The following is a 27,413-nucleotide window of genomic DNA, read 5'->3' on the forward strand; positions in this document are numbered from 1 at the left end:
TATAAAGTACCAGAAGACAGAGTCTGTCTCTTACTTGCACTCTTGCAGAGTGCCATATGATACCCTATACATGAGGATGGATACCCATCAAAACATTCTGTTTCACACCTAGAAAAATCCTCACCCTGCTCCTGCTTTATTCTGGTGTCCTATTCACTGGGAAAGGGTCATTCATGAGGCATCCAGGAACTCTAAGAGTGTTCATAGAATGGGTGGAAAGTTTGGGGAAAAGATATCTACAAGGCCACATCCCCTTGACACTGCTTGTGTAAATGAACATTTTTTCCAGGTGTGGCTCTAGAAGAAACCTGGCATAAGGATAAATCTTATCTGTAAAGAAGGCTGCCCTAGTTCTACTTGATACTACTCTTTAGGAGGTTAGATACTTTAGACAGGACTTTCTGTTGGCATAGAGGCAAGAGTGAGTTAAAACACAACACTATTCTTCTGAAGATTGAATAGCTCTGATAAAAAGCAACATCCCTCTAGGAGTTGGGAGGATGGTACAAAAGAGATGGCATCTGCCATGGCTCCCCCATTTATGTTTCCACCACTCACAGTATTCTTTAGCACAATGGCAAAGGATTTAAAGATTATTCACTGATAAAAACAAGACGCTTGTGAATTAAATGAGTGTTGTCAAATTAGGACACACTGTCAGAACGGAATCAACCATAAGTATACATATTGGGACCTTTATTCTTCTCTCCAAATATTGGCAGGTAGCAGTTTCTGACACATAATTAGTATCTGTTAAATGACTGACTCGATGTATACTGAATAAATCAGTCAACAACAACTCTGTCAAGGGGATATGGTCCTAATCCAGCCATTCTCTGAGGATCTAGCAGTATTTCTACTACTAACAATAGGTATAGATACGTCGAGATTCCTCTAATTAGTGCTTACTCCCAAAGGATTTAAAGCATATCATCTCCATAGCTGCAAGGGGACAACATGGCCAAAGAAGGGAAAAGGTTAAGTGTAATAAGCCATGCTGAATGGAACAAAGCTGATTAAAGGGCACTGGGCTATGAAAGAGGAAGAGTTTCCATGCAATACTACTATTCTCTGGCAGAGCCTTCTTTTATGATTCTGGGTACATCACATTCATACTGTTAAGTACAAGCACTGGGTACCTAAAAATCAAACTCTATCACTAAGCTTCTTTCTCTCCCTTTACAGATGGAGGAACTAAGACACCACAAAGAAAACAACTTTCCCTAAGGGAACATGACAAGAAGGATTCTATCCATTCCATAATTTCTCCCAAAACTCCCAAGCAGGGTTCAATTCAAGACCCAGATGACAGTTCTAGGTGGCAAGCAATATACCTAGGTGTTTAAAACATAAGGTAAATACAGATTCAGATTCACCAACTCTGACTGTATGCGGCTAAGAACTTGAGTACAAAACTCCAATTTGCAAAGAACAATGATGAATGCAATACACACAATCAACAACTCTCTCCTCCCAGTGGCCCTCTTACAAAAGTAGCACATGCAGGCAGGACCTGAGTGCCACAGCAGTTGCCATCAGTTGTCTTCACCCTCAGTCTGGGTGTTAAGTACTGACCTAGAATTCCTGTGCCAGGAAGTTACCCTGAGACCACAGTCAAGGATCATCCTTTGCGTCTGGATCCCCATCTCAGTCACACTCCAAAGGGAAGCACTCTGGATCTGTCCTTTTTTTCCCATCTACTATCTTTGAAATATGGTCCAACTGTAATTGGGCACTAGTTTTTAACATACATTCTTGTACCCATTAACTCTTCTAGAGGAACTTTTTCCCAGCCTCTTTTCAAGTTTCTCCTCACAACCACTCTTCGGATGGAATGTGGTACGCTCCAAATATAGATTTCTGGTACCTTTCCAAAGTTGAGTCACTTGAAACCCTCCCTCCCCATACGTAAAAAATATATCCTTCCAGCATCATTTGACCGAAGTATAAAGCAACCTGGTTGGCCTCCATGCATCCGATGGCATCTTCCAAGAGTGAAAACTCCACGCAGACATAGCCATAGTCGTAACCTGGGGACAGCATTTAAATACAGACGGGAGTGGTGTTAGTGCTTTGAAAACACAAAAGACACACTTAAATCCCCTGTTTCTGAACCCCTTAAACACAAGCCCTCCCAGCTAGGCCCTCCCTCCCCTATACTAGGCAAGCTGCTACCCCAAACAGAAAAAAGTACTGAAGGAAAGTCTAGATGTTTCTGGACCTAGAGAGTCATTCCAAAATGGCTTTTTCTATTAACCAAGAAGATCCTTTGCCCTCTTTAGCACTGATGATCTGGTGAGGGTACCCCCAGAATTGGGTAATTCCACAGAAAATTCAAATGGGGACCCAAAACATTTTAACCACAGGCTGAATCCTCTGGAAAAACAAGATCAACAAGAACAGAAAAGTATCTGGAAAAAAATGTATCCTGAGAGAGGAAGGAGAAGAATTATCCCAAAGCTATGCTAATAGTCACCACTTTTCAAGAAGAAACCACCTTCAAAGAGAGAAGTGCTGACAGACTGAGGCAACTATTCTGTTTGGATACCACAGGAGGCTTCTGGTTGGCAAGGGATAGACCATTTCAGGTCTCCTCTTTTTTTCCTTGTTTCAACTCAAGTCATAAACCAGCTAAAATCTTTATGAAAGGAAGAAGGTGTAAAAGCATAAATAAGTACAAATAGCTGGGTCCAAAATTGTGCTTATGCACAAAGTTGGCGGTAGGTTAGGCTGGGGGAGAGATAGCAATTGTTAGCAATCAATACCTGTTCAGGAATTGTACATACCATTAGAGTATAAAGCACCGTCCACCTTTCTCCTGAGCAAGTGTTATTTGTGGCTCTCATGACCCATGAGATTGGGAAGTCATGGGATTTACAAGCCAATAAATTCTAATACTAAGCCATCCTATAATTTCCCTGATACTGCCACTATTTAACTACAAAAAAACACTTATTAATGTAATGCTCCACAAGTGGCTTCCATGCTTCCTCCAATGCCTCACAGGACAAAGAAGCTCATCTTTAAGAGCAACACTGTTCAAATGTATTAGCAAGAAAAAGATGTGATTTGTTCAGATAAGAAATAAAACTCAGAGAAGGAGAAACCACGTGAAACCTAAGTCAATTTTGAGTACCAAGTATATATAACAATAGGAAACCGGTATCATTGAATGAAGGTAACAAAGCCCCTCCAAAGAAAGTAAAAACAAAAACAAACAAACAAAAACTAGGGCAATAGAAAATATAACTTAAAAATAGACTAAACTTAGTGAAATAAGTTGGATTCCTTGTCACATGGAATGAATGGCCTGAAATGTTTTTTAATGATAGTAGTAAAAGCTGTGACTTTAGATGTGTTAAATGTTCCAAGGTCATTATATAATGTTACAATGGCATAATTTGATTCTTGCCTTGAATTTTAAGAAATGACCAGGAAGAAGAGAAGAAAACTACCAGAAATCTGAGCACCATCTTAGTAAGACAGAGACTTTCCACCTGATTTCACAGCTTTGACCAACACAGATTAGAACTAACTACGCTCGTTTCGGCAGCACATATACTAAAATTGGAATGATGTAGAGAAGATTGCAGTGTCCCCCGCTCCAAGGATGACATGCAATTACTTCAATTAAAACATTTTAAAATTTTTTAAAAGCTTAAAAAAAAAAAAAGAACCCCCAAAATCACTATTTAAACTTACCACAAAAATCAGTCTTCTCTGATTTGTAACTACTTGAAGAAATGAAACTACTTTAGAGAAACAGTGTATGTACTTGTGCATGTCCTGTTAACAGTGGGAATTGTTTTGTTACTAAATTCCTTTCAAGTGGATTTTCTTGATTAAACTCAGTGAACATCTCATACAAAGAACATTCTGCATTTTGTACAGGGCTCTGAATGTTCTTGGGAAACACTGTAGAATAGCAGAAACAACTAAGGTGATTTTTATCACCAAATATCTACTACAAACACTCAAATGCATGTCCATCAGGAATGGGCAGCCATGGAACAAGCAGATGCACTGATGATTACCTCTACAGAATATATCAAAGGAACGTCCAGGTATGTGTAAAGCTAATCCTCTTCACAGCTGCCAAAATGAAAAGCATAGGGAACTAACAACAAATTGGCAAAGCTCTGAGTTTCCTTTCTGTGCTTAAAGAAGTAACTACTATGGCCCAGAGGAGCGCAAAGTATCTGTGTATAGAGAGAAAGGATTTCATGACAACATTCACACTTTGATAAAGGACAAACAAACTATGTCACTGGGAAGGAAAAGATACAGCCTAGGGGAGAAATAATGAGCACTAATAGCATCTCTATACATCAATCCTGAGATACTGTATGTCAACAATGTACTTCAAATATAATATTAAATTCACAAATTCAACACTCAATTTCTTCTGCCTGAAACTTTAGCTATCAAACAAAAATAGAAATTTAAGGTCTAATTATAATACCTAAAACTTAAAAAATAAATAAGTAAAAATTAAAAAATACCCAATCTTGATTCCAGGCACTTTGTGTGTCCAAGACTTATAGTTGTACTACAAGGATTTTCATAAATTGCCAAAACAGGTGACAATACCAAGTAATATTTACATAGCACTTACTGGTACAAGAGTATATTCTAAACTTTACATATAACAATTTAATCCTCACAAGACTATACTATAAGGTAAATATTATTAACCTCATTTTACCTGTCATAGGAAAGCAATCAAAGAATAAGTAGTTTGCTCAAAATCACCTCAATGGTAAGTAGCAATACCGGGCTTCAAACCCAGGCAGTCCAGATTCAAACTGATGCTATTAACCACTATACTGTATAGCCTTTCATCCTTTACTAAGAGCCTGTACTGAAAAAAAAAAAAAAAAAAGATTCTATCTAATATAAATCTGAATTCAAACTCTACAGAGCTCAATCACAGAAAGGATCCCACATGCCTTAGCATAGATAAGACTATGTCTATAGTTAAGAACTATTGAAATTTGAGCACAACGATTACTCTAGTTCTAAAATATCTGTGGCAGAGCCATTGTGAGTTGGCCCAAGTGTCCAAGTTAGAAAGCAGTTAAAGGACTTTCGTGGACTGAACATAAAGGCTATCAAAATTCTTTCAAAAGGACAAACAGACTATGTCACAGTTTAAAAGACATAAGCCCAAAATTCTTGTTGTAAATGACAGTTATAAAAATTATAATATGGTACGATACCAATATAGTATATTTAATATAGTACATTTTAAAAGCTTTAAAAAATGAGAACAATTATCTAAAATGTATATAGGGAAAAGGACTGGAATTAAATACAATGAAGTCATATCTAAATCAGAGGTTAGAGGTGAAAGTCAGCATATGAGATGAAAACCATGCATTGTCAAAATCATACTTGAACACCCCAGGGTGAAGAACAACATACCATCTCTCAATATAGGTTAAGTCCAACACTGCCAGTCTTTTCTCCAGCGTCGCAACAGATCACTCACTTTTCTTTTGGCTGACACCAGATGAAGAGGTTGGCTTGCATTTAAGGGCCATAACGTATGAAAAATATATCACTTTAAATAACAGACTCACAGCCAGCACAGTGAATGCTCACACTCAGAGAAAACTAGAAACAGAGACCACCTGAAGCCATAGCTGAGTCACACCTCAACCTCTCATACTTATTTCACGAGAGGGAAAACGGAGTGTGAAACAGGGCAGAGGGGTTGAGCAAGCACAGGTGAATACACAGAAATCTGAAAATGATGTAATGTGACACAACTGTAAACAAAAATGATTACAGTGGTTGTATTGTTAAGTGAGATAACTGGTGATTTTTAATAATTTCTCAAATGTTAAAAATTCATTAAAAAGGGGGGGGGTATACTCAAGTGGTAGAGTGCATGCTTAACATGCACGAGGTCCTGAGTTCAATCCCCAGTACTTCCTCAATAAATGAATAAATAAACCTAATTACCTCCCTAAAAACCTAAAAAAAACCCTGAAAAAACAAAAATAAAAACAAAATTCACAGAAAATGTTCTAGTTGACATAGAAGATATTCCACTCAGAGACCTAAACATTCTGAAAACTACCAACCAACCTTGCATTCAGAACTGCTAAGAACCCTTTGGAATCATCAAGATGGTAAACTCAAAGTTAAAAGCCCCTTAGACAGATTCTTACCTAAAAAGAGCAATTTAAAAAGTCTCTTCTATTACCTTTCTTTTCCACCGTCACACGCTGGGAAGAAGTCTGGTGGGCTGATGGGTCTTTGTGCTTGTTTATGTGACTATTAAAAAGCATATCTTACTCCATTTTCTAATCTAAACATATAGATTTCTCATAGAAATGTTAATGCTTCTTTTTTTTTTTTTTTTTGGCAGCAGAGAGGGATGAGAACAGGGCAAGGGAAGGAAATCTATAAAGGTAATGTTAAGTTTTCAACTCTTCTCCATCTTCATTTACCATGTGGTTGGTTGCCTGTTCCCCCAAAAAGTATCTGTGATAAAAGCTAACCAGGTGCTTAAGGGAAAACAAGGCACAGAAAACAAAATGCTGATAAATAATCAATCCCAGAACTAATAATTCTTTAGTCTCTGCCCCTAGAAAAGCTGCCTCAGTGATGCTGACAAACATGGCCCCTGACTATTCAAGTCGTGTTAGTCTATACCAACCCAGTTTTCATAACGATTATACAAGATTTATTTAAGCAAATGAGATGAGCAGCCCTATACTCAAACTGATCTAGAAAAATCCATTAACATAAACAAGTCCAGTTGAAGCTCCCATTAGAAGCAGACTGGTTGGCTCTGAAAAAGCCCAGAATATATACACCAACTATGAAATGGAAAAAAAAAAAAAAAAAAAAAAGAATCAGGAATTTTAAAAGACATAGAGAGAGGGGAAAAGAGATTTTTAAAAAATTTTACTGGGTATCTTTGAGGAAAAAGAAAACCGCAGGGGTTTTCCTCTCTAAACAAGGAGAATAATATGTGGGAAAAAAGCATTATGAATAAAAAAAGCACCATGAAAAATCTTAATAGAGATTTAAGAGGGCTTAGTTCTATCAGTCCTGCTTTCCTAATTCCATTTCACTGGGGATACAGGTGTTTAGAAGGAAAGTAAAATATTAGCATGTTGGAGATTTTAACAAAAACCAAACAGAATAGATCCAGGTATCTGAATTCCTATCAGAGGAAATAACATGACAAAGGAGGCCTGTGTGAAAGATTTTCAACAGGTACTTTGTTTTGTTAAAATCTCAGCTTTCATTATGAAAATTAGGAAAATATCTGATTTACACATCAAACTACCATCTGGGAAGAATGAAATTGGCCCACATGAAATCTATCACTTTGACTTCTTATAAGCACTTACAATTCCCTCCCTTTCAACTATGCATATAAGGACTGCTGGTTTATAATAAAACAGATGAAACAAGGAAGACATACACTGATGATTATTTGCTAAATTTTGAAAACTGTATATGGTTCTATTTTATTTAGCTCTCCATCTGCACCAACTGGTTATTTATTTATTTATTTATTTAAGTTTGTATTTGCAAGTAGTTTTCAAAGTCCAGCATTAACCTTAGGGTCACTTCTTCCTGATGAAGGTTCTCTGGGCCCAGACTAACATTTGTTAGGAAATTCTCACCCGTATTCAATTCATTTCAATTTCATTGACATTTACAGTGCTGTGTGAGCACAGTGGAGGGGAGTGTCCTAGCCTCAGAGAGCTTAGTCTAATGGAACAGTTATGACAAGTAGATAGACATGGACCATCTCAAGATACTTCATAAGTCAAAATTAGTCATTTATTTATTTTTATTGAGCTATAATTGACAAATAACATTGCATTACTTTTACATATACCACATGATTTGATGTATGTATATACTGCAAAATGATTACCACAATAAGTTTAGTTAACATCCATCCATTACCACACACAGTTACAATTTTTTGCTCTTGTGATGGGGACTTTTAACATCTACTCTTATTGCAACCTTCAAATATACAATACAATATTGCTAACTATAGTCATTATGCTGTATATTAGATCCCCAGGACTTTTTTTTTATCTGGGAACAATTATTCTTTACAGAGCCAATGATTTAGTTCAACTTTTGTTCACTTAAAAATAAACAAACAAAAAAACCTACAGAGCAACCATCAGGAGTAAGATCTGTAGTTTTTCCCCAGCTAAGAACATTCCAGCCTGGTAGGAAAGATGGTACAGGCAAAGCAAAAGGATCACCCAAGAGAGGAGCATCATCAATGCTGAAGCAAACTGCCCATGCAGAGATGACCCCAGAACAAGAGAGGTCCCAGATCAGGGGGTGAGGTCTTTTCATTTCTGTATCCCAAACGCCAGCATAATGTCTGGCACATGATGGCACTCAGTCAATGCCACAGCCTTGTAGTGGGTATCTTCACTGGAGCAACACACAAGAAAAGTAACTTCTGTAGTTCTGTACATAGGCAAGAAGCTACAGCTAATTAACCGCAGGCTCTCAGTCAAGCCACTTCTCTGTGGGACTGGGCTATCCCATACGTCAAGTAGCAATGATGGTAACTCTTTTGGAGGATCATTTCAGGGGTGCCTGAGATAATGTATTTCAGTATCCCTGTGCTTCTATTATAAAGCAGTATTAGGGACTAAATCTGCCTCTAAGTATCTGCTAAAATTTTAGCACTGATGGAAATTTCCTCACTGATTTCTAGTGTATACTAAAACTTTATCTGCTTTTTCTCTAGATCACAAAGCAATTTTCATTACGACCAGGAAGGAAAATATGGCCCATAGACATTTCTTTCCCACTGCCTTGGTCCTAGTATAAAAAGGAAAATTCATTAATTAAGGGACTCTGGGAAGGTTCTGAGCTAGAAGCTGTTCAAGATGACAGAGATCAATCACACTAGCGAAGCCACTTACTTACCTATTCCAGAAGTGAACTAGCATCTCGAGAAGAGTTATTAGACAACTGGCATTCTGTGAGACTCACGCTGACCAGACTAAGAGCCTAGGTCATCATGCCCTGTAATAGAGAACTGATGCCCGACTAAAGGAAGTAGGCACGCCAGATGCAGCCTTAGGATCCCCATCTGTGGTATCATAGAAAGATATTTGGCCTTTGTTCCAGTTTCCTGGCAAGAGCTCCTAAAACTCTTGGAAATTCCTGCGTGATAAGGGCAGTGAGAGTCTTCTGTTTTAATGAGATGACTCTTGGTAGGCTCCTAGATAGCTCCAAGATGGGGCCTGGTCATCAAAAGACCAAGATGTGATGATGAGAAGCTTGGAAATTTCAGCCTCGTTCTGTAACTCCCAGAGTGGAGAAAGGGGCTGGAGATTGAATAAATCACCAGTGGCAGATAAGTTAATCAACAATGCCTACATAATGGAACCACCATACAAGCTTCTAAATGATGGGATCTGGAAAGCTTCCAGGGTGGTGAATGTATCCTTATTCTGGGAGGGTGCACCCTAACTCCTCGGGGCAGAGGTTCTTACACTCAGGATGCTTCTAGACCTATGTACCTATCTACCTCTTCATCTGGTCCTTTATGATAAACTGGCTATGTGTTTCCCCGAGTCTTGTGAGCCATTCTAGCAAATTATCAAACCTGAAGAGGGTGGGAGGTTGTAAGAATCTCCAACAGAAGTACAGGTAACCTGGGGATCTGATGCTTGTGAATGACGCCTGAAGTAAGGGCAGTCTTGTGTGACTGAGGCCTTAAAACTGTGGAGTCTGATGCTAACTCTGAGTGGTTAGTGTCAGAACTGAACTAAATTATAGGACACCTACTTAGTGCCAGAATTGGCTGGTGTCAGAAGGAAAAAAAAATCTATCATCTCTCTGCCTATGTGATATGGAGGCAAACACTGCTTTCCACTGATGTCTTTCCAGAACATGTTCAGACCTCCATCTCTCACTACAGGAGATCTGTCGCCCCCCCTTTTGTCAAGTTCAACTGCAAACACCACTGTAATCAGCTAAGTTTGCTGATAGCACTTGTCCTGCACACCATCATTTTAAAATACAGAACTATTCTTGGTTAAGGTTTCCCAAAACTTTTCATTAGATATGCTTGTACACCGTCAAACATATTCATTGGCTGATAAACAAGGTGAATACTTTCTAGGGCTTGATATTAATCCAAAACCAAAACTAAACATTTTTAATTTTCTTTTAACAAATAATAGATCTTAAAATTCCTTATAATTATACAAACAACAGAACAGAAAACTCTTACTCCCTCACCACTACACAGTTTCAGAAATTAAAATTAAGTCTGTTGGTATTTTTGACAAAAATTTCTTGAGAGGGTCTACTCATCCAATGTTTTATTTCCAGAGTTAGTACATACAGGTTAACTAATACTTTCAGACTGAAGAAACACATCCTAATACTTACACAAATATTATTTAACCACCAATTCACATATAACCTCACACACTGCTGTCAGGAATTTTTGTAGCTTGGTGTATGAGATAAACAACAGGATTAATATTTTCTTCTTTAACTGGAGACAAGCAAAGGCAGGAAATCAGTATAGTTTGTGAAACAAATTCAATGGATAGGGGTTACTAGGAAAAGACCTAACGAAGCTTAAGCTATGTGATCAATTTCCTACCTTGTCACCATCATTCAGGGATATTTGATTCATTTTTTAAAATGACATTATTTTGTCACTTTCCCTCACCAGGGCTATGAAGTACTATTGCATGGCCCCGACCGTACCTCCTGTACCATGGGATTTTTTCATAAGCATTTGACAATTATGACAACCAACATTCACTTCTGACAAATGCAAAAGCACCTGTGGGTGTTCAAATTAAACATAAAACAGAAGGAATATTTTTTGTTTGGTTTTACTTTGTTTCTCCCATTCCCCCTACCCCTAAAGCAACTGAACAACCATAAGAGGTATAAATCAAGCCAATAAATATCTTCTTTTTCTTTTTCCAGGCCAAATTCAGAATTTAAAATAGTGATTAAAAACAAAAATAATAGGCCCCATACAACCAAAAGAAAGAATACCACAACAAAACTAACATTCTTTCAACAGAGCCAGGACTAAGTTCTACAGATGAAATATTACCATTTCCCCTATACTGGTTCCTAAGGTACATTTTGAGGTGGTTTGAAAGTTAGGTTTCAGATAACTCTAAACATCTCAAACTGCTCCTGATCATTTAAAAACTCCCATAAAGGGAAAGCAACCCTCTTTTAGTAAGGAGAAATGATGGAGAAACTTCCCAATACTGAGAATGACACAACCAAGAACTTTCAAGGTCTCCAAAGGTTTCCTGTGTAGAAACAGCTCCTCTCTGGAAATTTACAAATTCTCACAACCCAGCTACATTTTTAGATGCTGAAAATATTCTTTTTAAAAATATGCATTGGAATAGAAGAACAATAAGCCTTCCAGAGAGCACACAAAAAGCAAGGTCCATCTGTATGCATTTTTCTCTACTTCTTATCTGATCATTTCCTGTGACACCCAAGTGAAAGTTCTGATTTCTTTTTCTTCTCTGAAACTCAGGGAACATCACTTTATTTGCTGATCTCTCTGACCAATAATTACCTTCAAGGGGTTATTCTCTTTTAATCCTGCTGCCTCTAAAAGTCCTATTTTTGTCATCATCTAGTAACCTTAGGATTGGAAATGACCAAATACTTTCCATCAAGTTACCAGAGTAGTAAATTCTTTAAACTTTCAGCCAAAAAGACCCATGATACATGAGAACCCCCAGATCCCTTTATAAAAACTGAATTATAAGATACTGTGGCATATTCAGAAGAAGAACAGATACCCATTTCCTACAAAAACTGAAGCTCCTTATAGTCAACGATTACATTGCTTGTGTTCACCAGTATAAACTCTGAATCTCAACACTCATATATATTGGTTGGATGAATGAATCAATAAACAATAACACTGTCCAATAGCTTCAAAGATAAAGCCATACACTAGTCAGAATGGCACATATTTGGTGGTAACACCAAAGAATGAATCACAAGTTTTTCTAGGTTAGAGTGCTGTTTTACTTAAAAAGATGAAAATTTAACATTTCCTATGCATTGCATAATGAACTGAACTGAGACCAGAGACAACTAATTATGAGCTCCACTACGAAGGTATAAGTACCAGTCAGTAGGCCATTTATATCTGTGCTGAAATTCTGTAAATATTCTTTTACTCATGAAAATGTTTTTAAGAAATTTATTTTATATGACTTGTCAACCAATTTTCAAAAAGGCTTACTTTAAAAAATTGATATAATTCACATACCATAAAATGCACCCTTTTAAAGTGTACAATCAGTGGTTTATTAGTAAACTAGTGTAACCATTACCACTATCTAGTCCCTAAAAGGCTTATATTTAAATTAGACAGAAGACCTAAGTGAAAACCATGTAAGAACCATGGAAGCAGGTAAAAACTGCTTTAATTTACATTCTGAGGGTAGAGAATGTAAGCTAGAAAAGGTGAGCACAAATCAGATGTTTTACAAGGGGAAAGTTAAAGGAAGAAGCCAATGTATTTCAAATCTTGTAAACAGTTTTTATGGATGGCTTCTATCTGCTTCCTATTGAAGATAATTATATAAATGACTCTTCCTCTCTGGACTGAAGCTGCGAGTCAAGTGGCCCCCCGCACTATGCAGGCTGATTAATGACCTTTTTCTTCTTGCTACTCTATCAGAAAAAACTCTTCAGTAAATTCTCCTAACCACCAAAAGGCACAGGAAGCCCCAGATAGCCTTATACAACCTAGAAGACTCAGTCAAAGCCACCTGAGCATTTGGCCAAAAAGACAAGTGAGAAACCAGGGGCAATCCTACCTAAAGAGAAAGGAACTCAGAAAGGCAGAGAACTGATAGAGGGATATACACAGAGTTCAAACACCTTCCACATCTCAGAGAGGCAAAGTCCATCTCAGCCAATAGTTTTGGAGAAGAGAATATAACCTGCCAATTAAGTCATCTGCTCATTATTGTCATGCTACAGTCTCAAAACAGCTATCAGTTCTACCTCCAGATATTATGTATGGCTTAGGTAGAGACTTCCAATGCTACATAGTCTACCAAGGAAAAAGTGTCAAGCTGGTGGTCCTTGTTCCTGAATAAAGTGATGCCTTGGGTAGTGAAGTTATGAAGGATGTTCCATTCTCAGATCCAGAGTAAGACTCTATACCCAAAAGCCCCAAGGAAAGGTAGGATGCAGGGAGCCCAATAAAAGTCAACAATAACATTACAACTTTCCACCAGAGCTGCATATTACCACTAACCATCCTTGCTAACTTAAGGGATTTCAACAAGGAAGCTTTAATTGAAGGATGAGTCAAATTCCAGAGAAAAAATGAGTTTCATCTTAAGTGTCAGGAAAGTTAACAATTCCAAAGAAAAAGATTAAATAAAACCAGTCATTCTAAAGTCTTGCTTTCCAAAACAGTCAGCAACAGTCTACTTTAAAGTCAGTAACAAACCCTCAAAAGTGCCCACCCCCGACCAAGCCTGAAAACATGGTTGATCCTCTAAGGCAACTGCTCCCCTCACTAGCTAACAGAACTAAACTCAAACTTCCCTGAGACACTAAAACTTAGTGCCTCACTGCTCCCGTAAAGTCTACAGGGACCTCAAGCTATCATTTCCCCAACAGTCCAGTGGGCACCTGTTCTGCATCACACCACTTAACAAGGCTCAGAACACATTATTATCAGCGACAACTCGCTGATGTCTCTGCTCATGGTACCAAGTTGTCCACTCCCAGGGCCTACACCAAGGTAATCTCTCAAAGTGAGGGTAAGGATAACAAAACACCCATACTCTCTAATAGGACCTTCTATTCAAAGTCTTTGGGGTGGGAAACTTTAAAAATGAAATAAGGCAAATCCCTAGATAATTCCAAAGATGACTAAGATTAACCCAATTCCAGCACCTCTCCCAAGGTTCACTTGATCCCTCCAGTACCGCATCATGGGATTCTTCTCCAGGTGTATAGTTCTCCACTCAGTCACAGAGTCCTTCCACTGCCTCCACAAGACTCAACCAGCCCTATAAAGTGCCTCTTGCCTTCCCAGACATTCTTATTTTGAAAGCTCAGCCACTTTTCCTTAAGGCTTACTGTAAACACCCTCCCCAAATGTGGTACCAAACCCAGTAAGACTGCTGAAAACATCTTCTGCAGTTTTAGAGATGTGACAAATAAATGTGATATTTTCTGATTAGCCTATGATCAGTTTTTCCCTAACAACTAAAGTTTTTACCTGTCTATTCTGTAAATGCAAATATAAAGCAAGAATGTGTATTTGCATTTTCCAACTAATTACTTTTTTTCTAAGTGATACTACTCCATTTGGGATACCATAAACCATGCATGTTTTGAATCATCAGTGTCAATCCATTTCACAATGCATTTCTGCCCCTAAACTGAAAGATCCTCTCAGGGTTTTTCCTTCTTTTCTTAAGGATGGTACTTCTGTTTTATCAACATAGAGGTAAAAACTCAAACCATTTCAGTTGTGAAAAATGAAAGATATGAGCTTGTTACCCTAAATAAATGTGGAGGGCCTCTGATACAATGTCATTTTCAATATACCCAAAATGCTAGGGTACAAGACTAAGTGACTTGGTCACTGCAAATGCTCCCTCCCTAAGAAGAAATTTCCTTCCCAGGGCCACAGAAACTGGGTCCATTCATTATACAAACACTGACAGAATCAAAGCAAGACACTGCTCCTTCCTGCTAACACCACACATTAACCTTCTAACTTTCTGACACTAGTTAACAAAGTAGTACTAAAATAACTCTGTAGCACTTCAGTTTACTCTGGAGAGCTACTTTCTATGTAGGAGACTTATAAGGAAACATAATTTTTTGACTAAAGGATACAAATTCTCTTGGAAAAAAACATCACAGCAAGCTTTACATTGTACAGTATTCAAGTTCATCTAAAAACCAAGAGCAATTCTGTCTGCATTCTTATGTTAGAGAAACACTGCGAGAATGAGAACATCTACAACCATCCCAAGATCTCTGGAGGAAGTATGCTACATAAATAGAAAGAACAATTAGGAACACAAAATAACATCAATACTACTCCAGCTTCTGCCTCAGATTTGTATAGCAGCACTGGTATCAGGTAGGCAAGGCCTTGCCATGGGATCCTATAGTACATAAGTATTAGCATCTTCTACTTACAGAAGGTCCACTTGCCTACCAAGTCTATTTTAAACTCTGCAAAAAAGTTCTAGAATTAAGAATATAAACAGTCAATCTAATGCAGTGGTTCTCACAATTCAGGGTGTATCAAAAATCACATGGAGGGCTTGTTAAAGCAGAGGCTGGTAGGCCCCACAGCCAGAGTTTCTGATTCAGAAGGTCTAAAAGGGGGCCTGAGAATTGGTATTTCTAACAAGTTCTGAGGCAGTGCTGACACTGCTGATCCAAGACCCACTTTGAGAACCTCTGCTCTACAGTTTGTTGACAGAAGCTGTTCGTTGTAGTCTTTACCTTGCAAGATATCTGCTGATTGTTTAAAAATAAAATAGATCAGCTTTATGTCAGCTTTTCAAATTTTTATTGGAAATAATTTCCAAGTTACAAAAAGAAGTACAAGAATAATACAAAGAACACACTCATATGCCTGTTACCAGATTCATCTCTTGATACATTTTGTCATATCTGTTGTATTATTACTAATCTCTTCCTCCCTTCACCATATACACCCAATATTTTTTTAAAGCACATGAGAGAAAACTGCATACATCATGGTCCTTTACTCCTAAAAACTTCAGTGTGTATTTCCCAAGAATAAGGATATTCTCTTACATAACCAAATAGTTACCAACTTCAGTGAATTTAACATTGATACACACTACCACAATCAATATATAAAAGTTCCATTATGTCCCCAAATTCCCTCATGCTTCCACTTTACAGTCAACTCTTCCTCTAATACCTTGGTAATCACTATTTTCTATTCCTATAATTTTGCCTTATCCAGAATGTCATATAAATAGAATCATACAGTATGTAGTCTTTTTAAAAAAGTTATGGTCAAATACACAGAACATAAAAAGTATACAATTCAGTGACATTAATTATATTCAGTGCTTTGCAACCATCACCACTATCTAGTTCCAGAAGAACATTTTTATCACCCCAAAGGGAAACCCCACACCCATTAAGCAGTCACTCCTTATTTCTCTCTTCTCCAGCCCCTGACAACTACCAAACTGCTCAACGTGCTTTTTGTCTCCATGGATATGCCTACTCTGGATATTTCATATAAACGGAATCAGACAATATGTGGTCTTTGTGTCTGGCTTCTTTCACCAAGAAGAATGCTTTCAAAGCTCATCCAAGTTGTAGCATGTGTTAGAACTTTGCTTCTTTCTATGGCAGTGTGCAGCTTTTGAGTCTAGTTTCTTTCACTTGGCATAATGCCTTTGACATTCAGCCATGATGTTACCTGCATGAGTAGTTTCATCATTTTTATTGCTGAGTAGTATTCCACTGTATGTAAATACCCCCAGTTTGTTTGCCCAGACCACAGCTGCTTGCCATACACATCACTCCATATACACCGCATTATTCATTCCATGCATACTAGGAACCCATCAGGGCCAGACAGAGTGTCAAGAACCAGGAAAACAGGAAGGAAAAACACAGATAAGGCTCCTGCTGTCATGGAGCTAACTCTAGTGGAAGGAATAAGATACACAAAACCACTGAGAAAATTATCAAAGCGATAGATTCTATGATGATGAACCAAGATATGACAAAAAATGACTAAGTGATTTTAGACTGGATGATGAAGCAAGGCCTCTGAGAAGTGAAGCTGAAGCGAAGAATTAAACCCCAAAAGACAAGTGAGGATCAGAAGCAAGAGCAGTGCAAAGGCTCTAACAGAGAAAGAAGTCTAGCTGTGTGGCTAGAGCATAAAAAGAAAGGTGGAGAGAAGTGTGGGATGAGGTCAAACCAACAGCCAAGGGCAAGCTCACGCAGGACTTTGTAAGTCAGAACAAGAAGCTGGGAATTTCTTCAAAGTGAGATGGAAGGGCACTGGAGGGTTTTACACATGGGAGTAACATGATCAGATAATTTCAAAAGTTCATTCTACTTGCCACACAGTGCTGTTATACAGATAACACAGGACTGGTAACCCAATCTTTTCATCTAGAAAAGTATATATACATACATGTATATATATATTTTTTTCTTAGACTATCACTTTATATAATAAAGTGTCAAGAAAAGGCTGCATTTCCTGAAAGCTGATTATTTTTTTAACCACCATCCTGAATGATTTCATATGTCTATCAATATCTTTGGTCTGCCAACTATGATTTTATTTTACTTTTTCTTCAATTATGATTTTAATAGCTACCATAGCCAGCAAATTTAAGAAATTCCTCTGTGGACCTCATACATTAATGTGAGTTTTAATTTGCTAATAAATCTGACAATACAAACAGAAAGTTAATAAAAACTAAAGAAATGAAGATTTTAAATTGCTATTTAAACATCAAGACATATCTCATTTCCTAAAAATATCAATACTTAATGAAAGCAGTTTGTGAAACAAGATCAAAGCTGAAATTATTGCCCTATGGCTTAAAAAGCAATTGCAGCTTATAAATTCTACTTTTAATTCCCAAAGTTAACAGTAAATTAAGAAAGTGTGTATGACAGAAATCTGTGCATTTCTATAAACAACAAAATATCAGAAAAAGAAATTAAGAAAACAATCCCATTTACCATTGCATCAAAAAGAATACCTAGGAATAAACCTACCAAAGGAGGCAAAAGACATGTACTCCGAAATCTGTAAGACACTGATGAAAGAAACTGAAGACGACATAAACAGATGAAAAGACATACCATGTTCTTGAATTGGAAGAATCATTATTGTTAAAATGACCATACCCAAGGCAATATACAGAGTCAATGTAATCTCTATCAAATTACCAACGGCATTTTTCACAGAACTGGAACAAAAAATTGTTTAATTTGTATGGAAACAAAAAGACTCCAAATAACCAAAACAATCTTGAGAAAAAAGAACAGAGCTGAAGGAATCATGCTCCCTGACTTCAGACTATACTATAAAGCTACAGTAATCAAAACAGTATGGTTCTGACATAAAAACAGGCCCACGGATCAATGGAACAGGATAGAGAGCCCAGAAACAATCCCGTGCACTTATGATCAATTCATCTATGACAAAGCAGGCAAGAATATACAATGGAGAAAATACAGTCTCTTCAATAAGCTGTGCTGGAAAAACTGGACAGTTACATGTAAAAGAATGAAATTAGAACATTCTCTAACACAATATACAGAAGTAAATTCAAAATGGATTAAAGACCTAAATACAAGCCCAGATAGTCTAAAACTCCTAGAGGAAAACATAGGCAGAATACTCTGACATAAATCATAGCAATATTTTTTTGGATCTGTCTCCAATGCAATAACGCAATAAAAGCAAAAAAAAAAAAAAAGGGATCTAATTAAACTTAAAAGCTTTTGCACAGCAAAGGAAACCATAAACAAAACAAAAAGACAATCTACAGAATGGGAGAAAGTATTTGCAAATAATGTGACCGATAAGGGATTAATTTCCAAAATATACAAACAGCTCATACAGCTTAATGGCAAAAAAACTAACAATCTAATCAAAAACTGGGCAAAGACCTAAACACTTTCCCAAAGACATACAGATGGCCAATAAGCACATGAAAAGATGCTCAACATCGCTAATTACTAGAGAAATGCAAATCAAAACTACAATGACATATCACCTCACACCAGTCAGAACAGCCATTATTAAAAAGTATAACAAGTACTGGAGAGGGTGTGGAGAAAATGGAACCCTCCTACATTGTCAGTGGGAATGTAAATTGGTGCAGCCACTGTGGAGAACAGTATGGAGGTTCCTTAAAAAACTAAAAACAGAGTTATCATATGATCCAGCAATCCCACTCCTGGGCATATATCTGAAGAAAACTCTAATGCAAAAAGATAAATGCACTTCAGTGTTCACAGCAGCAGTATTTATAATAGCCAAGGCGTGGAAGCAACCTAAATATCCATTAACAGATGAATGGACAAAGAAGATGTGGTGTGTACACACACACACACACACACACACACACACACACACGAATATTACTCAGCCATAAAAAAGAATGAAATAATGCCATTTGCAGTAACATGGATGGAACTAGAGATTATCATATTAGGTGAAGTAAGTAGGACAGAGAAAAAACAAACAACACGTGGTAACACTTAAATGTGGAATTTAAAAAAAAAAAGATATAAATGAACTTATTTAAAAACTGGAAATAGATTCACAGATACAGAAAACAAACTGTGGTTACCAAATGGGAAAGGGGTGGCAGGGAGGGATAAATTAGGAGTTTGGGATTAATACAAACATGTTACTATATATAAATAAGATCCTACTGTATAGCACAGGGAACTATATTCAATATCCATCAACCTATAATGGAAAAGAATCTGAAAAAGAATATATATATATGTATATGTATATGTGTGTGTGTGTGTGTGTATGTATGTGTGTGTGTGTGTGTGTGTATATATATATATATATATCTCTGAATCACTTTGCTGTACATCTGAAACTAATACATTATAAATCAACTACACTTCAAGTTTTTAAAAAAAGAGACACATGCCCCCCTCCCAAAAACGGTGTGCAAGAACAACAGCATAACTACTCTTAGTCATGTTTCTACAAATTCAGAGTTGACACATTTAAATCAAAGATATAATCAGCTTTCTGAGAAATAATGCTTCTGAGTTTGCTGTCAAATTACAGAAAAAAATTTCTGTACTTAACACAAGCACCAGATTATTTCAAGCACATTTACTTTTGTGGATAGTTTGCCTCTGCAAAACCAATCAGAAGAAGCTACCTAGTTAATGCAAAAATGTTTATTCCATGGTAAACTGTTTAAAAGTAAACTATATCCTCAAAATATGACTCTTAACAAAAAGTTCTTTAACTCGAGTTACTGAAATTCAAAGTTTTGTAAAAACATTAATACCCAACTTTCCTCAATTTAAAATTCTGCAAAATAAATCACTTAAAAATTACCTTTGTTTTTAAACCATTTCATATTGTGTAGTCCTAAAAATATTATTCCAGTACCTTGAGGGTTTGGCATTTCACTTTTGACTACTTTTTCTGTAATAAGATTTGAAGGAGCTGACCAAACTTGGTACTGAAAAATACTAGGAGGATATTCTGAAAAGTTTAATCTACAGTTCAGATCAGAGTACAGAGGTCAAAAAGAAAGCCCTCCCGGATCAATTCATGGATTTCAACAAAATAGCTGTTACAGGACTCTGTTCTAAGAACAAGGCTGAAAATTCAAGAAACCACTAATTTGTCCAACTTCTCTAGAAAGTTCAAAATTCCATGCTGAAACAATGAAATGTAAAATTTTACCTATAGTAAGATGAAAATCCTACCAGGCTCAAATGTAAATATTCCACCACCATGAAGAACAAAAGTAGAAAGTTTAACAATTTAATTATATAAAATATATTTGGGGACAAATGCTGCAACACTCACTTTGTATCTCATAGGCACTTAGAAGAACTGGAACATGAATCCTCATCGCCCAAGTGTGGACAAATATCCACAAAGAACCACGCTAAGACTAAAGCTGGCTGTTATTTGAAGGCATCAGCAGGAGCTTCTGGAAATCTTAATTGTGGTTTCTCAAAAAGAATTTTGAGTAGCACAAGATGCAGATATTTGATATAGGCCCTTCCTAACCCAAGGCCACATGCAAGTCGTGAAACTCACCTGTGTTATACTCCTTCAACTGCAAGTCCTTTACAGGCATGCCATCAGGAGTCCGAAAGGCATTAAGAATCTGCAAGAACATGGTATGTACATTAATGATACACAGCATAATCAAATACTGATCATTTTATTCCCCTAGTGGTTTTTATCCTACGTAATTTAAAGCTATGATTACTCTGCAAGGGCAAAATTAAGCTATTTACACTTTAGGCACTCAAAAACTGTTGAATGAATAGAATATAATTATTCAAATATTCCCAAGAACATAAAAAAAGGCAGAAAAGCATAACCTTAAGAGCTAAGCTCTGAAATCAGACTGCCTATATTCTAAGCCTCTTCCGCTCACTTGCTGTGTAACTTTCCAGTGCCCAGTTTCTCATCTGTTAAACATAAGATAATGAACTGAGCTCTTTCCAGTCCAGGACTGTGGCACTTGAACTCCTTCAGCCTAGTCAGTTCTTTTACCCATTTTCAAATGGACTGTTCTCTCACTTGCATTCAGGCCTGGGCTCAAATGTCACTTCCTCAGTGATGTTTTCCACAACTACTCAATCTAAAAAAGCCCCTACCCCAGTGATGCTGTAATCCCTAAACTTTAGTTTTGTTTTTTTTTTCAGAGCATTTATCATTGCTTGAATTTTTTTTTTTTTTGCTTACTTTTTTTATTATCCATGGAAGCAGTGACTTTATAATGTTCACTGATATATCACTTGATGCCTAGAACACTGTTTGGCATACAGTAGTGCTTAATATTTGGAGTGAATGAATAAAGAGCACTTATTTCATAGGATGTCATGATAACTAAATGAACTAATGCTTGTAAGCATCACAGTGCCTAACAGAGTAAGTACTATTTGCTCTTGTTGTTGTAATATTCTAAGTTCTTCCTTAAGGTCATCCATAATCTAGTCAGCCAGTCCTTTAACACTGAGGAGTTAGACAGCTCCCAGTTTTCACTCTTGCTGCATCTTTACGTATGCACTCCAACCCTCCCTCCTGGATTATTCTCTAAAGGATGATTATCAAGTCTGAGGACAGCAAACATTTGTCATAATTTTTTTTTACAAACCACACTTCAGTAAGTACGTGTATAACTGGTAAAATATAAATGAGCTCTATGGATTGTACCAAAGCCAATTTCCTGGTTTAGCTACTATACTATAATAATACAAGATGTTAACACTGGGGGGGGGGGGCCTGGATGAAGGCTACCCAAGATTTCTCTGAACATTTCTTCACACTTTCCTGTGAATCTACAATTTTTCAAAATTAAAAGTTAAAAAAAGTTTTAACAAAAAAAAGGAACAAGAAAAAGAAAACAAAGACCCTTACCTCTTCTTTTGTGGCATTTTCAGGCACCCCACTTAATCGAATGAGCTTGCTTTGTTTCTCCTCACTTGCGCCAGTCCTATAATCTTGATCCTTGAATCCAGAATAAAAAATTATTTCATATATACGTTAGTATACAAAATGTAACTGAACATGAAATATAGGTACTCAGGATCAAAAGTCAGAATGACTTGCATCATATGAAGATATGAAAAATTGTAATTTTTTCTGTTTTTCTGAGTTACAAAATTTGATTTAAATCATTAGATGACAAGTGTGCTAAGACCCATGCTCACTGAGGGAATCTTGAAACAGTAAAGCAGAGTGTTAGGAGAAACAACACTTGAATAGGACTTTTATAAACAGAAAAAAACCCAACTAGATTCTCTAAACTAGAATTTTCTTTTCCTGAATGAAAATAGCAACAAACAAATCCAGATGTCAGTTATCAAAGATGTCATCTGTAAACAAATTCCAGAACAAGGTCAAAAGGTGTCATCTTACCATACAACTTAACAGTACAATTGAAAGAAATACGCATTTTCCATATTCACAAGTTTCAGCTCTGATTCTCCTTCATTTCAACAGTATAAAAAGAATTTAACTTTTAAGAAAAAGTCTCCTATAACTAAGTGACCACAGCTTCCAGTTATGCCTATTACACTGGCATAATTATCAATAGCATCCTCTTTTACTTTTGAAAGTGTCCTGACTTGAAAAATAAATTATATGACTCTTTCTCAAAATCCATTATTTGGTTAGCATGTTTTAGAATTACTGTCCAAAATAACAGAAACTTCAATAGAGATAGGTAAAACCTGTTTTTAAAAATAATATTTTCATTGTGCAACTGGAAACAATTCTCCTTGCTTAGATTATATATACATTAGATTATATATTATACATACAGAAATTCAACATTTAAGTAAGTTAAATTAGCTGCAAGAGAAAACTTGCAACATTAACATCACCTCCTCATGACGAGGGGAAGACTCCTAGGTATTCTCTAAACTAATTTAAATAAGAAAATGAACCTAAGCAGCCACAAGGCCTGACTACGCAAGAGTTGAGAGAACCAACTCCCAAGGACAAATACTTTCAAACTGAATTATTCCAAGGCAGTTAAATCAGCACCATCAAGCAAAATAATGAAGAGACATACATCAAAAACATGATCTGCACTGAGGGCCCTTTCTCTAGAGATGTACATTCCATTCTTGAATATAAATTTGGCTTTTTAAAGATTATACAAGGTTAGACCCAGGACTCCACATTCCATCCTTCAGAAAAGCCTTATGAAAAAGCAAAAATCAAAAAAGCAATCCACTCTATTAACCTACCTGAAGGTCCCGCTGGGCATCTTGGGAAGTTTTGCCCTCTGGAAAAGACTTGCTCTGGCCATAGCCAAATATCTGGCTTCCTGGAAGCCTGTGATCCACATCACGGTACTCCATGCTTCTGTAATCAGTGTCTTGCCGGCCAAGAAAATCCAGACCACCTTCTTCTTTAAACAGACCAGCATCCGAACTCTGTTGTTCACCTCCAGAAAGCTGTGACTTGTCTTGGTCTTGAAGTGGACTTTGGCTGTTCTGAAAGTCTGATGAAGACTCACGTTCAAAGGCTACACCTTGTGTTTCTCCTTCTCCTGTTTCTGAATGCTCAAATTCTCCTTTCTGAATGCCAAAAGCAGGCCTTTCTGTTGTATGGTCATGTGTGGATTCTTCTCTCTTGCTCACATTCATACCAGAATGTTCTCTATCTTGTGTAGAGGGCTGAATGTAATCCAAAATATTTGGATCCATAGAGGGCATTTCCCTATCTTTAAATTCCATACAAGGTCCCACCTCTCTGCCCCTGAAATCTTGATCAGTCCTGGACCGGTGTCTACCTCTGAAATCTGAATGTGGTGTATCTCTGTCCCTAAAGTCTAGATCACTAGCAGCTGAACCTCGACCTCTAAAGTCCACCTGTGTTCTGTCTTTGTCCCTGAAGTCCAAATCAGACACATCTCTATTCCTAAAATCAGAACGGGACTGGTCTCTGGCCCTGAAATCCAAATCTGACAAATCTCTTCCCCTAAAATCTGCATGGGATCCATCCCGGCCTCTAAAATCTAAATCATAAGTGCCCCGGCCCCTGAAGTCAGACGGAGGAGCATCCCTACCTCTGAAGTCAACAGTGGGAGCATCCCTGTCTCTGTAGTTCATGTGAGATGTCTCCCTACCTCTATAATCCATAGAAGTACCGTCACCACCCCTATAGTCCATAGGTGGTCCTTCTCGATCCCGAAAATCCCCAGAATGTATGTCCCTACCCCTGAAGTCCAACTGTGATGAATCTCTGCTCTGGAAATCAGAAGATGAAAAATCTCCCGCCCTGAAATCATGTCCAGGTCCCTCCCCTCCTCGATAGTCACCATGCGGTCCATCTCTAGCTCCATAGCTGAAAGAATGCTCCTCTACATTTGCAAAGGGAGGCCCTGAATGCCCCTGGAAATCAAAGGGAAGTGAATCTCTGCCAGGAAAGTTGCCAGAGTGTCTCTCTTGAGCATGACTCTTAAAGGGAGGAGGAGGATAATCCCTGTTCCACCCGGGAGCAAACCTTTCTTCTTGGCTCCCACTGTAGAAACAAAGACAGTGTTATTCATATTGTCCAGAGAGTTTGAAATCTACACACCAGCATATTCTTCTCTAATCAAGGCACATTCTTCTGTAAACACTTTTTTTTTTTTTGGCAGAGTTCTGTAACAAGGTCCTAGATCTGAAGAAAACAGCAATGTTTTGCTATTTTAAAGACGAAGTGGTGGAGTAAACTTTTATGCTCCCATTTCAGAACACGAGGAAAGTCAACACAAGGTTTTCAACATGACTGCTGCAGAAAAAGCTTTCACTCAGTCCTGCAACAGGGAAAATCCGCAACACCAGATAAGCTAGCAACGGTGACAAGCTACAAAAATTTCAGTTTCCTACAGCCAGGGAACTTAGAAATCCAAGATCAACATGATGATTCCTATACATCAGAAAAATCAATGCACTGTAAATTTTGTACAGTAAGTTTTAGGAGGTGTCTTTCTCATTGCTGCATATAGGACTAACATTCTAAAATATTTTATTACAGATACAGTATGGACACCACCCAATCACAATGGATGCAGGCCCGAAATTAAGAAACACTGGCTGTAAATCACCAGTAGGAGCACACCAGTGTTTACCAGATGAGCATCAGCCCTGGCTACATCTAAATCCCAGTACTACAGGGGCACCACCTAGAAGCGCTCTCACCTGGGTCCCATTATTATAACTACTCTCAGAAGGCAGCATGAACCATGCCACAAACCATGTGCAAGTCAACTAAACCAAGCAACAGCATCCAGGAGCTTAATGCTGAAAGGGACCTAGAAAGAGCATTAGGCCTTCAAGCATTCAAGCATCTCCAGGTCCCAAATGAAGAAGCTGATTTTCCAAATTCTAATGCCTCATCTAATTTTGCATGGTAATAAAATATTTTTTAAAATAAGCATAGTATTAAATTGACAGTCTCAGTTCACAGAACTCAGGAGATAAAGGAGAACTGGCCCAATCTTTTATACTACCCAGCTTAAAAGACTAGGGAATTTAAATAGGCAATTAGGAACCTAGGATCCTGAGCTTGAAGGGGAGGGGAGGGGAAGGAAGGATATGAAAAAGGAAAACATGAAATGATCTGAAGTTTACTTGCTATTTACAAGTAAAACAAAAGTATTAGGAGATCAAGTCCAACTCAGTTCTTTCCTCCCAGAATATATAGATTCTTTTACACGACCCTTCTGAGCTCAGACTACACCATTATAGAAAGATTTAACAGACAACTGATTCTGGGTCACTCAGTTCAAGACAAAGTTACAATGCCAAACCCTTTCTTAAATAAGAATTTAACAATAGTAACCCAAACAGTAGAATGATGCATATTTAATGGATTTCCAGAACATGATGACTTTCATTAGCTTCCATTAACATTAGTTATGTCTATGGGGTTCATCATAAGAGAATAACATTTAAAAGTTCTTCGTAAGTAATACAATTTAACACTACAATTAAGACATTATTACTAATTCTAGTGTCTCCTATATTTTAAATCATTCAAATCCCAATAGTTCGCTTGCAGGAAAACTTATGTCTCAGCAGACACTCATGGGATGAGTGCTGAGGTAATCTAAATCTCCATGTTCTCTGAAGAGAACACATCCAACACTGTCTTTGAATACTACCTTAAGATTATCTTACCCCCTTAAGTTGAGATGACTTACCCCCTTATGTTGAGGTGATCAAACAGATCTAGAGTAACCTATTGTACTAGAATCTTAGAACTGTATTTTATGTAGACTATTCAAAAAACAGTTCTATTTGTATAAAATAGCAGTGTCTATAAAAATCATTTCCAAACAAATAAAAAAATTTAAGAAGGTAAGTTGTTAAAATGAAATACAAAATCATTTTTCTGTAAGATACTCCTTTTTTCACCCAAATTAGCCCACAAAAAAAGTTTTGCATAGGAAACTATGCAAAGACATAGGAACTATGCAAGACATAGGAACTATGTCTCCTTCTGGTCAAAGATCTTAAAAAATAGCATCTAATGACATATCTAAACTAAAATTAAGATGGGGAAATAGAATTTTAAACAATAAATTGGTCAAAGAAACAATTTTCTGAAAAAAATTTTTAAGTAACGCAATAGAGCTAAAGTTATCTAACATTTCTAAAGGCTTACTGGAAACAGTCTTACTTACAAAATAATTACCCATAAATGTAAGTAAAAAGGATAGCTTTTAAAATGTTCAAATATAAACCCACTAATCTAGAGTAGGGATCTGCAAACTTTTTCCATAACAAGTCAGAAAGTAATTACATTAGGCTTTGCAATCTCTGTCACAACTATTCAACTCTGCCATTATAGCATAAAAGCAACCATAGATAACTTGTAAACAAATGATCATGGCTTTGTCCCAATAAAACAAAACAAGTTGCAGGCTGTAGTTTGTTGACCACTGATCCAGACCTTAGTATTTTGAAAGGAAAAATATACCCAGCATCATCACCATTGCTTTTATTTAAAGATTGCTAAGCAGAAAGTAAATACCCCTTTATGAAACTAGCTTTACTAAATATTATATGGAATTTTCTAAACTTAATTCTCTTCCTAAATTTTTCATTGGAATCCCCAGCTTCAGAATAATAAATGAAACATCTGTTGAATTTAC

At 37.1% G+C, this 27,413-nt stretch overlaps 1 protein-coding gene across 7 annotated transcripts in view; it reads right to left on the reverse strand.

Moving 5' to 3' along the window:
• Nucleotides 1–27,413, reverse strand: part of RBM6 (RNA binding motif protein 6) — an 87,529-nt gene that overhangs the window by 45,270 nt on the left and 14,846 nt on the right. For 4 of the 7 annotated variants that reach the window (XM_031470360.2, XM_031470359.2, XM_010978263.3 and 1 more), the window contains 4 exons: nucleotides 23,515–24,793; nucleotides 22,178–22,267; nucleotides 20,846–20,915; nucleotides 1,957–2,030 (listed from right to left, as the gene is read on the reverse strand). In XM_031470360.2, the coding sequence (XP_031326220.2) occupies nucleotides 1,957–2,030; nucleotides 20,846–20,915; nucleotides 22,178–22,267; nucleotides 23,515–24,793 (1,513 nt within the window). Of the gene's footprint in view, nucleotides 1–1,575; nucleotides 1,893–1,956; nucleotides 2,031–20,845; nucleotides 20,916–22,177; nucleotides 22,268–23,514; nucleotides 24,794–27,413 lie in introns of those variants that run through there. The other 3 variants (XM_031470365.2, XM_031470363.2, XM_031470367.2) reach the window with 3 other exon arrangements.

The sequence above is a fragment of the Camelus dromedarius genome, chromosome 17, assembly GCF_036321535.1.
Source record: "Camelus dromedarius isolate mCamDro1 chromosome 17, mCamDro1.pat, whole genome shotgun sequence".
NCBI classification, from domain to species: domain Eukaryota; kingdom Metazoa; phylum Chordata; class Mammalia; order Artiodactyla; family Camelidae; genus Camelus; species Camelus dromedarius.